This window comes from Vicia villosa, linkage group LG7 (assembly GCF_029867415.1).
Source record: "Vicia villosa cultivar HV-30 ecotype Madison, WI linkage group LG7, Vvil1.0, whole genome shotgun sequence".
Taxonomy (NCBI): Eukaryota; Viridiplantae; Streptophyta; class Magnoliopsida; order Fabales; family Fabaceae; genus Vicia; species Vicia villosa.
In genome coordinates, this window is record NC_081186.1 from 95,567,134 (window position 1) to 95,582,147 (window position 15,014).

At 33.1% G+C, this 15,014-nt stretch overlaps 1 protein-coding gene across 2 annotated transcripts; it reads right to left on the minus strand.

Annotated features, from left to right (window-relative positions):
* Positions 1–422: 422 nt before the first annotated feature.
* On the minus strand, positions 423–12,408 carry LOC131615988 (serine/threonine-protein kinase TOUSLED). Of its 2 annotated transcripts, XM_058887188.1 has the most exons (18): positions 12,128–12,408; positions 11,785–12,033; positions 10,717–10,887; positions 9,932–10,000; positions 9,655–9,837; positions 9,064–9,114; positions 8,652–8,759; positions 4,668–4,712; positions 4,250–4,362; positions 4,101–4,167; positions 3,139–3,205; positions 2,787–2,881; positions 2,541–2,720; positions 2,158–2,368; positions 1,573–1,837; positions 1,374–1,428; positions 1,054–1,215; positions 423–888 (listed from the first exon to the last, which is right to left on the minus strand). In XM_058887188.1, exons 2-18 carry the CDS (start codon positions 12,010–12,012, stop codon positions 790–792), a joined length of 2,169 nt encoding a protein of 722 aa, XP_058743171.1. In that variant the 5' UTR covers positions 12,013–12,033; positions 12,128–12,408; the 3' UTR covers positions 423–789. The 2 variants fall into 2 exon arrangements, with proteins under 2 accessions (XP_058743171.1, XP_058743172.1); XM_058887189.1 differs by lacking the exon at positions 10,717–10,887 and having other exon boundaries at positions 12,128–12,406.
* Between the last annotated feature and the right edge of the window lie 2,606 nt (positions 12,409–15,014).

Below are 15,014 nucleotides of genomic sequence, written 5' to 3' on the forward strand. Positions count from 1 at the left end.
AAAATGTGTTAATGTTTGATATCAATATATCATGATTTTTCAAAATATTAAAGAATTTCTCTCTAGAGAAAGGTGAATTCAAATATTTCATACTCTTGAAGGGAATGCTTGTGCTGACTATCTAACAAAATACGAGGCTGATAATAATATTGCATACTAGTATTTTGCAGAGAATCTCCTTATAAAATCATCACTCTCGTGTTAGCTGATTAGCTGATGCTAATGAGATTTTATTTTCTAAATAATTTCCTGCTACAATTGACTATAGGCTAACAACCTTTTAGAGTGAAGTGCCCATTTGATTGAAATACATCACATCGGATGGTTGAAAGCTACTTTTATATAAGCACCACACACTAAACTAAATCACCTATCAGGCCAATGTAACATAAACAAACTCTTCAATAACAACTCTGGACAAATTAAAAGAAAAAGTAGCCAATCAATATGCATTAAAATCCTATAATTTGGTGGCAAGAAGATTATTAAAAAATTTATAAAAAAAAAATTATAAAAAAAAAACCTTCTTACCTACCTATAATACATCATGACTCTTTTAAGGTCAAGTAAAACCAACTTGCCTTTTGCTAATCCAATATTTTGAATCAAATGTTAAATGAATGAAGACAACAAGGCTTCATTTCAGAGGAAACATCCTTTCTCTGACTCATTTAAGACTGAATTTTTTACAACCTACACAAATTCTTACATATTTAATGACAGAAGTTCGAAGACGAAATCCCCATGTCTTTTTGGAGGGGTGAGCTTAACAAGCCATGTTAATGAACATCACTGTTTCTTTGAGTAAGTGAGATATGGATCCTGAGCAAGAGTTAATACATCTGGTCTATCATTCTGATTATATGTAAGACATCGCCGAATGAATTCCTAAAAAAAATTGTACACAATAGAGATGATTGTCAGGTTTCAAAGTAAGAATTGTAGACATGGAGGAATGAAATTGCAAAAACAACAAAGACAGTGTCCACCATGGAACAAGCAAAGACTGTCCACCTTGGAATAATTAGTCACAAGCAAAAGGGCTCAACTCACCTTTGCCTCACTAGAAACAGTAGGTTTAGAGGGAAATTCAACCTTGCGTGCATTAATAATTGTGTCTTCACGAAGTATTTTCTCCTGTGATTGGTCATGTCCAAAAGGACGTCTACCAAAGAGCATTTGATAAAACAAAACACCAGCAGACCATACATCAACCTGTTTTCCACAAGTCATAAAAAATGTAAGACGGTTATCATGTAATTTATGCTAAAGTGAAACATACATTGTCCAACTCTAAGATGACTGAAAAGTCGAGAATTGATAAAAACACAGAAAAAACTGTGCATGTATTCACTACTAAGAAGACTATTGACCTTGGATGATATAAGAGGTGTCTTATTGAGCTCGAAGCATTCAGGAGGTAAATACCTGCAAACCAAAAAAGAGAGATAAAAAAAGGCAAATAGGTTTTATTAAAGCAAGTGTTGAAGATCATAAAAAGCTATGAAAGGAGCATCAAACTTGTACCATTTCAAAGTTTGAAATCCTACAACAGTGATATTCATCACTTACCAATATGTCCCAGCCCCCTGGGATGTAAGTTCCATACCCTGGGATCCCACATCATTCTCCATAATCTTGCTAAGACCAAAGTCAGTCACTTTGGCACTACCAAGCTCATCAAACAAAACATTTCCAGGCTTTAAATCATAATGGATAATTTTCAGTGTTCTTTTATTCATGTATATAAGGCCCTGGAAAATCTGAACTAAAATGACCCTAGCTTCCTTCTCGGGCAATGTAGATGTTGTTTTAAGAACAGCGTCGAGATCTTTCCCTGGTACATCAATACAAGAAATTAAACTAACAATATTTATCAGCCTGGTTTGAATAAACAACTTAATTGAACACTTATAGCATAAGTGTTTATCATATAAGTGCTTATTTAAAATTAAGCAGTTCTCATATAAGTTATAAGCTGTTTTTGTAAGCTATCTTTTGGACATGTTATAAGTTGTTTTCACAAGATCTCTCAAATATTTCCACAAGTGCCTTACGTCAGAAGGTAAACTAAAAAAAGTCAATCCAACCAAATCCACAACTTGTCACAAAAGACAACAAAAAAATGATAATCATAAAACAGATGAGAGTATATACCACTACAATACTCTAGAACAGTGCAAAATGTATTATGATCAATCTCAAAGATGTCCCATAAGCGAACAATGTGAGGATGAACCAAGGTCTTGTGAATATTATACTCTCGAATTGCATGCCTGATGTAACTTTGCTTCTTCTCTTCACTCCATTGAGCATTTAAACCATGAAGCTTGCAAGCAACATATCTATGATCCACCAAGTCAAAAGCCTGCTGGAAATTTCTTACTTCAGATCACTGCAAAAAGGTATTTATTTACGACTGCCAATATAGGCAAAGAAACTATCTAGGATTCTAGTTTTACTAACTCAACATTGTATAAAATTTGCTTATGTGTAAAAATGTCATAAAATGATTACTATTGTACTAAAAAAGTTTAGACCTTGTACACCTCGCTGAATCCTCCCTTTCCAAGAAGGTTTAAAAGGGCATAGCGATGGTGTAGAATTTGAAAGCTGTTGAACCGTGAACCATCTTCATCCCGTATGCGTTTCATTTCACGAATTAGCCTTCCCTTATCTAGGTCGTAGCGTTCCTTCTCTCGCAAGATAGATTCTTCTTCCTGAAAATTGTTTAGCCATTAGAAACATAAAGAGGAAATAGAAGAATCGGAAAAGTTCTGACTTACTCGTTTAATGTTGGCTAGTCGAGCCTTATATATTTCATCCTGAATGAGAACATCTTCCAGTAATCCAGCCTCTGCATTTATTCCATCACCCTTATCTTCAACCAAAGAAAAGGCCCAAGCAAAACAAAACTCAAAGCATTAGAAATGGGCAGAATATATTTATACAAGATAATCTAGCAGTACAAATAATTACATAATGTACATGTTTATTATGTTAATGACAATTGGTAAAAACTAAGAATGAAGGGAAAGGAGCAACAGAAAAGCACAGACAATCATGTGGTTCACTCTAGCCCTCTTCCTTAAATTCAGGAATACAAGTGCTAAAAGAAAAGAGGAAACTTAGTGTTACCAGATTGTTTTTCTTTAAATAACTTGCGCTGCCGCATAATTGCCTCCCTTTTGTCCGTTAGTTGTTTCTGTAAAACAAAAATTAAGAGATGAGGGAAATCGTGTTATTAATAATACAAACTACTGTCTAGACAATGGTTTCAATTGGGGGAAAAAAGTATCTAACAGAAGTTATAGAAACATTAACAAAGCAAAAAGGCCCAATTTTAATAATATTTACAATCTAAGATCTTTGATAAAACGCCCATAAAACCAGTTGCACAATGTTTTTAGAGATTGCAATTTGACAGTTCAATATAACAGAGAAATGTTACATAAAAACAATTGTTTTATTTTCATAGTGCACATACAAATAATCATGCAATAGGATTAAAATCTATATATTTCAAGCATTGGACGATGCAGATCAATACTAATCTCAACTCTAGTGTGTATCTATTTTAAATTGGAATTTCATCTTGAATCCTAATGCACTATGACGAATCTTGAATAATTCTAACAAATCATTACTTAAACGTAGTGTAGCCAGTCTTCTTTTTTTCCAATTTTGTATGGCGAAACACTTTTCTTTTATCTTTTGACTTAAGATTATGACTAGAGTCTTGAATTACTTTGAGGCTAGTAGATGATTTACTAGCTTATACTTTTACTATGCTGTAGTAGTTAATTAATAATTTCATATTTGTATTGGTAATGTATCTTACAATCCATAATAAGATTTGATTTGTGATTCATAAAATAGGTCTTCTGAATCACAATTTTATAACAATGACTGAAAGCACTAGCCCAACGTTGCAAAAATAGCTCAGTGTGGGTGAGCTTCGAATGAATAAAAAATAAATGATTCAATTCTACCTTGAATCCCAAGGACGGTGTGACATCTATCATCATACTTGCAAGAACCATTGGTGCGTAATAAATTCAATAAATAAAGACTGACAGGAAGGAAGAAATTAGACATACAAGCTGAGCAACTATATCCTTTAACTCCTGGCCATCTTCCCAGCTCTCAGTTAAGACAGTTCCAGCTCTAAAACTCATAACCAAACCAATAAGAAAACACTCATAAAAATATTATATAGAAATTCATTTTCACAACACTCCACTGTTACCTGGATACACCAACATTTCCAAGTCTCAATGAGTCTTGTCGTACTTTTAGCCTTGCTTCTTGTCTCTCAGCTTTTGAAACTGATATCAACAAATCAGATATTATTTTTGTTCTCTGCAATTTACAGAAGCCAAAGGTGAATATGCTGCCTAACTTATTTAGGAGTACAAGAGGGGGCGGCAGAATAACGCCGATAACAATAGCCTATTAAGATTTCCAGTTCATTTTAGTTATAGAAATTTCATGCAGGCCAATTTACTGTATTGATTCATGGAGAGTGATTTTCGCATGCACAAAAGAATCCACCACTTCATATTTTAAATAGTATCTATACCAATAGGAGTGTTGTGTCCAGATAGAATCAAGAAGGAAAGTTTAACCACAACTATTGTGCCATCAAAAGCTATAAGTAACCAAACCTTAGGCTTCATTTGCTGTTCAAGATCCTTGAGTTCCCGCAGTTCCTACACGTGCCAGAATCAAACAGTAAAATAAAAGAATAACATCACATTAATTTCAACAACTGTCAATTCCAGTACCTAAACTGTTAGTATTTGCTCAATTATACAATCTTATCAAAATAATGCAATTTGCATAACACAATCTGATTGCTTCACTGGCATATTTTGTGCAACTGCAAAGGAGTGTTATTTCAGTCCAGTTGCAACAGAGTTTTCATGTCAGCACAACCAGTTCATAAAAATACACAATTAAAAATACACAGTTAATAACAAATTAAGTGTCATTTAGCTAAACTAGGGCTAAAACTATTATTGTAATACTTTTCTCTCATTCATAGACTTAAATTATTAAAACTATTTATCAATTCTAATGATATCCGTTAAAAGTCCCACATCAGACAATATGTTTATAAGTGGGGAACAATATGTTTATAAGTGGGGAACAATCTTAGGTTGTGAAAGGCCTAACCCATTATTCTAAGATGGTATCACGTGGCTCCTGGTTTTGGGGCTCTCAATTCAGCATAAATCCCAGCAGCCACTGACGGAATGTTTTTATTTATATGTTACAGTTTTTTTCCCTGCACTGCTACCGTTCACATAAGCTTCTTTTTTGCCGTTCACGCATTTAAACCATCATAAAGTACATATTTCATGTCAAAAACCACACCCTTCCCTTCCTCAAAATAGAAATATAAAAAAATTTACATTATGAGATATTCATTTTTTGGGGGTATTTTACAACAGTTTTTGTGAGCACTCCTTTAGCCTCTTAACATCAACAAAAGGGTTGCTGTAGCCTCTTTTATTGCTATTTGTCTAATATTGGTGATTCTCCAGTGTTGGTTTTGATGCAATTATTGTGCAAGTCTCTTCCCTTTTTTTGTGTGCAATGGAAAAATTGATATAAACGGTTTTGGTGTTCCTCATCTAGGAATGAATAAACAAAAAATTTCCTAGAAATAGTTTAATTTCTGGTACTAGCTCTAAGAATGCTTGAATAGTTGAATTCTTAATTCTCGTATCAATCATCACATGACATTTGATTCTCAACCTATTTTGAAGTATGTTTTTTCTTCTGACTTTTCTTATCGTAATTGTTGACTCGGTGAAAATTTCATCATGTGCTCAAGAAGCATTGAAAGATAAAAATTGGGTCCAAGCTATAAATGAAGAAGAAATAAAAGCACTTGAAAAAAATTGAGATTTGAAGATTGTCGAAAGGCAAGAAAACAATTGGATGCAGATGGATCTGTTCATCTGACACTTTTGATCGTTACATAGCCATACTAATGGCAAACGGACATACTTAGACTTATGACATTGATTATGAGACATTTGCACCAATGACAAAGATGAATATTGTTCGGATATTATTATCTCTTGCTGCCCACTTTGGTTGGAAAATACACCAATTTGATATTAAAATTTTTTGCATGGAAACTTAGAGGAGGAGGTGTATATGGAGATTCCTCCTAGCTATGGTCTCACTGTCAATAATATTGTCGATTAAGGAAGACCTTATATGGACTAAAGCAATCCCCTCGGGCATGGTTTGGAAGATTCTTAAAGAAATGGTGTCCTTGGGTAATAAGCAAAGCCATGGAGATCTTGCATTTTGTTCTTCGAACATTCACAAGGAGAAAAACTAATTGTACTTCTTATTTATGTTGATGATATTCTTATTACAAGAGATGATTTGAATGAGAAATAGTTGCTCAAAGAGAAATTATCAGTAAAATTTGAGAAGAAGGACCTTGTGCAACACATATATATTTAGGCTTTGTTTGCGAGTTTGGAGGAAAAGGGAGGGGAGGGCTTTGGGAAATAAGAAGGATTGGGTGAAAAGAATAGAAAGATTTTGGGTAGGAGAATTTTGAAGGGTTAGATTTTATTTATAACACCAAAAAACCCCTAAAATGAGGGAACTCAAAAATTGTATTGAAGGAGGGTTTTGGAGGGCTTACATAAATTTTCTAAATATCTTTTAGGTTGTTATAGTATTCTGAAAATCAAAAATATAGTAATGATAATGACTCTTTTATCATTCTAAACAAAATTATTTTTTCAAAAAATGTCAAATATTTTCCTATATTTTTTTAAAATTTCATTTTCGGAAGCCTTCCTCTCCCCTCCCCTCCAAACTCGCAAACAAAGCCTTATGGAATTAAGGTAGCCTACTCAAATAAAGACATTTTTATCTCTAAAAAAAAGAGTTTCTATTGCACGAAACAGGTAAACTTGGATGCAAAGCTACTGAGTGTTCCTATTAAACAAAATCACATGATGAGTTATAAAGAGAAAAGTGTCAAAAGGCAACCTTAGATGCAAACTTGCAAGTCTTCCTATTGAACAAAATCACACGATGAGTTATGACAAGAAAAGTGTCAAAACTGACAAGGCACAATAGCAAAGATTAATGGAAAAAATTGAATTATTTGGCTCACACTAGGTCAGATTTGGGTTATGCACTCAGTGTGGTAACTCAAATTATGCAAGACCCATAGGCAAGGCATTTGCAAACTGTTGATCGAACTCTACAATATCTTAAAGTCACTTTGGGAAAAAGTATCTTGTTCAAAAGTGGTGGAGATCTAAATATGGAGGCATACACGGATGTTGAATGAGCAGGTTCAGTAAGTGATCGAAGATCGAGTTCTGGTTATTGTATTTTTCTTGTGTGGAAACCTTGTTACTTGGAAAAGCAAGAAGCAAAGTGCAGTGCCTCGGTTAAGTGCTAAAGCATATTTTAGAACTATGGCACTAGAAATTTGTATTGTGGATGAAAGAAATGCTCGATCAAGGAGATCACACTCCGTTCTTCAAAGATTTAAAGCTACATTGTGAAAATCCTATGGAACATTTGTGTGACAACAAATCGGCATTAGTATTGCACATAATCTTGTTTAACATGGTATAACAAAGCACACTGAGATTGACCGGCATTTCATCAAAAAGAAGTTTGATAATGAATTGACAACTAGAGTCTACATTCCTTGAGCACGGATACTTCAAAATCCCTGTCGAATCGTATCCGATACGTCGATACGCTCCGATACGCTGCCGACACGTATCGAAGGAGTATCCGATTTTTATTTTTATTTTTAAAAATTAAAAAAAATTCCGATACGTCCAGATACGCTTCCGATACGTCCAGATACGTGACCTTCCAATTTTTTGCTGATTTTATTTTCTTAATGACTCTTCATTTCTTTTTTAATTTTATATCAATTTTTCAGTATCTCATATTTAATTATATTCATCATTAGTTCTTACTTCCTAATAGGCAATAGCTGTACAAAGTTTCAATTCCTATAATCTCATATCAATTTTCAATATATCATATTTAATTATTCATCACTAGTTGCTATTTATACAACTATCATTTTTCAATATTAGCCATCTCTCTCACCTTTTTCCTCTTCTGCTATTTAGTTTTAATTTTTATATGCGTATCTTAAACGTATCGTATCTTGTATTATTCAATTAGTAACGTATCGCCGTATCGGATACGTATCGTATCCGATACTCGTATCGTGTCCGTGCTTCATAATTTCCTTCTGGTCACCAACTGATAGATGTGTCAACAAAGGGTTTACCAACCGAACATGTCAACCAATTTAGTTGCAAGTTTAGAATGATTGATATCCTCCACTCACCAACTTGAGAGAGTGCGTTATAAATAATAGATAGAGTTAGTTTTATTTTTAGTAGGTTTTATTTTATCTTTAATTAGTTTTATCTTATTGTAATGGTCCGTTAAGCAAAACCCGTTAGATCTAGTTTTCCCTATTTAAACAAACTACCTATTGAATTATAAAATAACTTTGAAATGTACTAATAAAACCTTTTTCTATAATATCCTACTACATGATATGATTCAAGATTCATAACCTCTTTGGGGTCATAGTACTTAATGCAATTTGACAATTATTTGCATACCTTTTCTATCTGTGGACAAAGGTTCTTATGCTCAGAGATTTCTTGCTTCGCCTTAAGCAAGTCTTCCTCCAACACAGCAACTTTAGCACGTAAAGATACAATCTCCTCCTAATTTAATACAAAGATAAAATAAAATAAAATGAGAAAATAAATTGAAAGTCACATCACATTTAACCCGAATGGGCCTTTTATTATTTAACCCTAATGGGGCACTTAATAATTAGCCACCCTACTAATTATCTAAACATCTCACATTAGGTCCTTATTTATTGAGTCCTTACAGAACAATAGGAAGAAGTCATATCAATCTTCTAATTATTTACATAAAATTAATATTTACATATGAAGTCACACATTTTTTTTGCTTACAATAAAACTTAGGCGTAGAAGTAAAATCTACAACAAACCATACCTTCAATGAAGCACTATTATCACTATGAAACTGATCTTTGAGTCTACCATCCTACAAATAAACACAAACTTTATAGCAAACAATGAAGGAGTACAACATAAATAAATATAGGGTCTTGCTAACGAGTGCCCTCAGGGCACTCTTTAAGCATACTACATAAAGAAAATATTCTTTATAAACGTCATGATTTCAATTTCCAATGCATTTTCAATACATTAAATACACGCATTTTTAAAAAAACTTACCACTTTAATCACTTAAAAAGTGCCCTAAGGACACTGCTTAGCATTTCCCATAAATATATTATGAAATTTATTGCCTAAGTATGAAGGAGCCGAATGGATGATGACCCAGAAACTACTATAGTTAACATTAATAAGCATATAATTGTTAAAAACTAAAATAAATTACTCAAAACTCGTGCAGCATTCATAGTTAGAAATAATAGTCATAATCTCTCAAGTCATTCAGTATCAATTTCTTATTCTCAAGTGTATACCTATATAGTTGCAATTGTCAAAAACACTTTGAAAAAAAGGAGGGATGATTGAAAAATGACACAAACCAAATATTTCATAGCGAGGAGCTTACTTTATGGGATGCATCTGAAGTCGGATGAGAATTTTGTGTTCTGGTATGATCGTTAGATTTGGAACCACGGCCTCTACCTGAACCAGAACCCCCTCTTCCACGGCCAGATTTCTTTCTATTTGCATCAATATTATTTTTTGTCTCCACAGCCTCCAAACTAGTTTGTCTTCCATCAGTAAGAGCCTGGTATAGTGATAGTTTTTTTTAGTTTAAATTGGAACAGAAACAACTGCATGGCCAATTCTTGAGACAACAGAGTCACCCTATGAAAACAAACCTCGTTAACATCTTCTTGAACTTTAAGCCGCTTCCGTGTGTTGGCTTGAATCAAGAATTCCCCACCATTCTAGAATAGAAACATGAAGGTAAGAACAATCAAACAATTCAGTTCATCGAAAGAACACATCCAAAAATTACTATTTAGCATATAATCAACAATCAAACACTTACAAATATTAGATAACCTTCTATTCAACAAAATAACATCAACCATAAACAAACAAAAATACCACATACATGTACTATATCAAAAACCGTACAGATAAACAATCAACAAACCACCACCACCACCATCACCAACAACAACAACAACCAAGTCTTATCACACTAAGAGGAGTCGGCTACATGGATCAACTTTCGTCATATTGTTCTATCCAATACGATGCTTCTATCCAAATCGTTAATCACGAGGTCTTTCTTAATAACTTATCTTATAGTTTTTCTAGGTCTTCCTCTACCTCTAGTTGTTTGACTTCTCTCCATCTGATGTACTCTCCTTATCACATAGCCTACAAGTCTTTTTTCTACATGTCCAAACCACCTAAGTCTATTTTCCACCATCTTCTCTACGCGCTGCCCCAACACACTCTCTCTAATATTGTCATCTCTACTATCAGTAAACCAACAAAACAAAAATTACCATGACCAGCTACTAAATCGGCATCGAAAATTCATATCACAAAAAGCAAATAAGCAGCAAATACAACAAAAAAAAACATATAAATGCATAACTCAAACTACCAAACTCATCTTGCAGATAAAAAGGGATAAAATTAGACTCACGTCATCATCAGAATCACTTGAAGTAGAAGAAGGCTCCACTATTTCCTCAGCTGGACCACCAAATTTCCCAGCTGAAGAAGAAACAGAAGGCCTACCAGGTTGCTGAGAAGCAGCGGAGGAAGCTTTTCCCACCATTCGAGCTTCCAACTTAGCTATCTTTGTAGGCAGAGACTGATCCAATTGGTTATTGTGAATTTGGTTATAATCCAATTATTATTCAAATCCAAATATTTTAATTCTCAAAATAAATTATATTTTAAAAAAAAAAATCGGAAAAAATAATTTTCAAAACTGGATTTTTTTTAAAAACCAGTTATATAATCATAACCAAATTTATGACCGGTTTTATAACCAAATTTGATTAAAATGTGATTATGGTTATAAATCCAAACCATTTAAATGGTTTTAAAATGGTTATGGTTTGGCTTTTGAAAATAACCAACCATGCACACCCCTACTATTTAGGGTATAATCAACAATCGAACACTTACAAATATTAGATAACCTTCTATTCAACAAAATAACATCAACCATAAACAAACAAAATACTACATACATGTACTATATCAAAAACCGTACAAATAAACAACAACAACAACCAAGTCTTATCCCACTAAGAGGAGTCGGCTACATGGATCAACTTTCGTCATATTGTTCTATCCAATAAGATGCTTCTATCTAAATCGTTAATCAGGAGGTCTTTCTTAATAACTTATCTTATAGTTTTTCTAGGTCTTCCTCTACCTCTAGTTGTTTGAGTTCTCTCCATCTGATCTACTCTCCTTATCACATAACCTACAAGTCATCTCTCTACATGTCCAAACTACCTAAGTCTATTTTCCACCATCTTCTCTACGCGTTACCCCAACACTCACTCTAATATTGTCATTTCTACGATCAGTAAACCAACAAAACAAAAATTACCATGACCAGCTACTAAATCGGCATCGAAAATCCATATCACAAAAAGCAAATAAGCAGCAAATACAACAACAAAAAACCTCATAAATGCATAAACTCAAAACACCAAACTCATCTTGCAGATAAAAAGGGTAAAATAAAACTCACGTCATCATCAGAATCACTTGAAGAAGGAGAAGGCTTCACTATTTCCTCAGCTGGACCACCGAATTTCCCAGCTGAAGAAGATACAGAAGGCCAACCTGGTTGTTGAGAAACAGCGGAGGAAGCTTTTCCCGCCATTCGAGCTTCCAACTTAGCCATCTTTGTAGGCAGAGACTGATCCGATTGGTTAGAAGAATTCGACGCAAAATGAACCAGCATGTCGTCTGACATTGTTCCTTCTGCAACTGCAAACTGTTCTTGACAAACAAACAAAAAAATCATTCAAATCCAAAACTCAGAAAATCCCATTTCACCGTTTCTAGAAAAGTATCGAAATTGGTCATACCCATTCGTGATCAAAGAGCAATGAAATTAGGGATTTGCAGCAAAATGAGTTGAAGAAAACAAGAATTAAAATTGGGGGAAAATTGAGTGTCTTTGAAGTGAAGAAGTGAAAGAAAGAATGGATTGGGAAAAAGAGAATCTAATCTAGGGTTTTTGAGTTTTGGGAAAGAGTGGTAAAATCAAAAGCTTGGGAGGGAAGATTGTTTGATTAAATTGGGTATGTGAGAGAATGAAGCATGACTACAAAATAAGGTAGTAATAAAGGCTGGTATTTTTTTCTCTTGTATGTACTTTTTTTCCTGTATGAAAATGCTGTGGGTTGAATTGTTTAAAGCAAGTAGTTTCTGAGGGTCAAAAATGGAAATAATTGGGGAGTCATGGATTTGTACTTTTCTAAATATCTACCGTTTGATCTTGATCTAACGGTTAATATATATGTTGATTATTTGTTTTAAATTGATTATTATAATCAAAGATTAGAAGTCCCTATAGTTTTTTTATGGGATATAAAGATAAATAATGAGAATGAATATACACATTAGAATATATTATTATAATATAATGTGAGATTGATACGCGTTAAATTTAGGGTGGTGATATTTTGATAAATAATATTGTTTGATTTTGGTGGAAAGCTAGTAGGAGTGTGAATGGCAAGAAGCTCATAATTCTAATTTCTTAAAATCATTTGGAAATTACATTGGGATGCGCTTTAAAAGGTTGTTGTAGTTTTGTGACGCGAAACCAAAAACACTGAAAGTGTTTTTTAACATGTTTTATAATTATATGTTTGATTTAGAATGTATTTTTAATTTTGATATCTTAATAATTAAGATTATACAAATTGTTGTATGCTTGTCGTATATTGTAATGTAATTAATATGATTTTGTGGTTGTAATTTTAATTTTAAAAAAGTACATTATGGGAAAGGAACAAATTTTCAAATTCATGATTGGGCGAAACGAGCTTTCGATCAATTTACTGCAGTCGAGCCGAATCGACCAAAATGATAGGCCTGAGGGATGGTATACAAATATGATGAAATTACAGTGCAAAAAGGGAAAACCATAAAATTAAATTGTTAATCATTGATGGCAATAATCAAATAGTTGATACGTGAAATAGTTTATTTGGTACCTAGAATCTACAAATGGTTTATGAGATGGTTAGATCTTACCCATGAGGAAGTGAAACTTTTTTCAGTGAATTTAGCACTTAGTTCGAACCACGTCACAATACCACTAAACACACGTATATGTTAAAGCTAGAAAAGAAGCATTCTAATCAATTAGGAAAATAAAACTCAATTGTTTAAACAATCAGTCTCTTCAACTAATTGATTAAAGTAAAAGTAACACATCTTAATAGATTAGGTAGTCTTGTTAATCAATTAAGTGATGTCTCACATTAGGAACTCCCTTTTTTAGCTTGACCTAATCAATTAGGTAGATGTTCTAATCGATTAGGAAGCGGTCAGACTCATGGATTGTTATTTTTTTAGTCACATTGTTTCCTATATAAGGAGTGATTTCAACACTTTTAATCACACCAATTTTTTAAATTATCAAATTTCATGTCTCAATTATTCTCTTTCTTTTATAAGTTTTATTCACTAGAAATTGTCTTAGTGCTAAGAGAGTGGAATACTTCATTTAAGAGTTGTGTTGTCTTGCTATTTTGCTGAATATGCATAATCAAGAGTTTAGTTATATTGTGTTGTTGTAATAGACTTGATGGTTGGACGATAAATTTGTAAAAAAATTGGTGTAAGGTTAACAGTAGGACTTGTATAAAAGTTCAAATTATTGGTGTAAAGTTGTTGGATTAAATTGTGCAATGCTGATAATTGATTAAGCCTAATGGGCTAACAAATTATGTTGTGTTAAAAAATTTCTAATTTAACATAATGAGTCACTAACCCACTACCATAATACAAACATAGCATAATCTTCAACCTCCTTTAACATTTCTCAAGGGTGAGGGAGACTCTAACACGTCATTGTTGTTTCTATGGTATGGAAAGATAGATATCATGCAAATATTTAATTTTGTGTGAGTGTGCAGAATCGTGATACGTTGAAGGGAATTAATCATAATAGAAATATGTCATATTTTCCACATTCTATATGAATATTGGTTTCATGATGTATTAATTGCATTAGGTCTAAAATATGTAGCACACACGAGTGACACGAGTATCACTCATAGTCTGATGTCAACATTTATTGATAGATGAAACATTGAAACATCAATTTTCCATCTACTTATTGTTGAGATAACGGTCACTCTATACGATGTCTCGTGTCATTTTTCTCATCACATGTTGACTATTTGATCATTCGTCTGTTCATATGAATGAGATTTTAGATGATTTGGTGGAGGGTTTTGTATCTAATCAGATGGAAGTTAAGAATGAGATAATTGTAATTTGAACTTGTCACGTTAGGTACAAAAGGTCGGGTAATGAGTAGTAAAAGAGGTATTTGGACCCTTCGCTAACTCAACATGACCACGAAGTGTAAGTATTGAATGCACAACCTAAAAGGGAGTGAATTAAGTTTATAAGTATTTTAGCGATTTTAAAAAATGGTTCGTGTGTTCTTAATTTTCTTGAACTTTGTAGATGACTTTAAAACTAAAGTGCAGAAAATAAAATGTGTAAAATAAAGAACACCAAAATATATACTATTTTTCCTTTCAATTCAAGGGTATGTCTGGTCGCCCCACGCCTCGTGAAAGATTTCACTATGTTAGAAATATTACAGTCAATCCATCAGACTATATTAACTTTCTAACATAATCACAAAGGCACCCTTTAGCTTAGCCTTGATTAATTTACAAATACCAATATTGAATCGTGCTTACTAATATATTTAGACACTTGTCT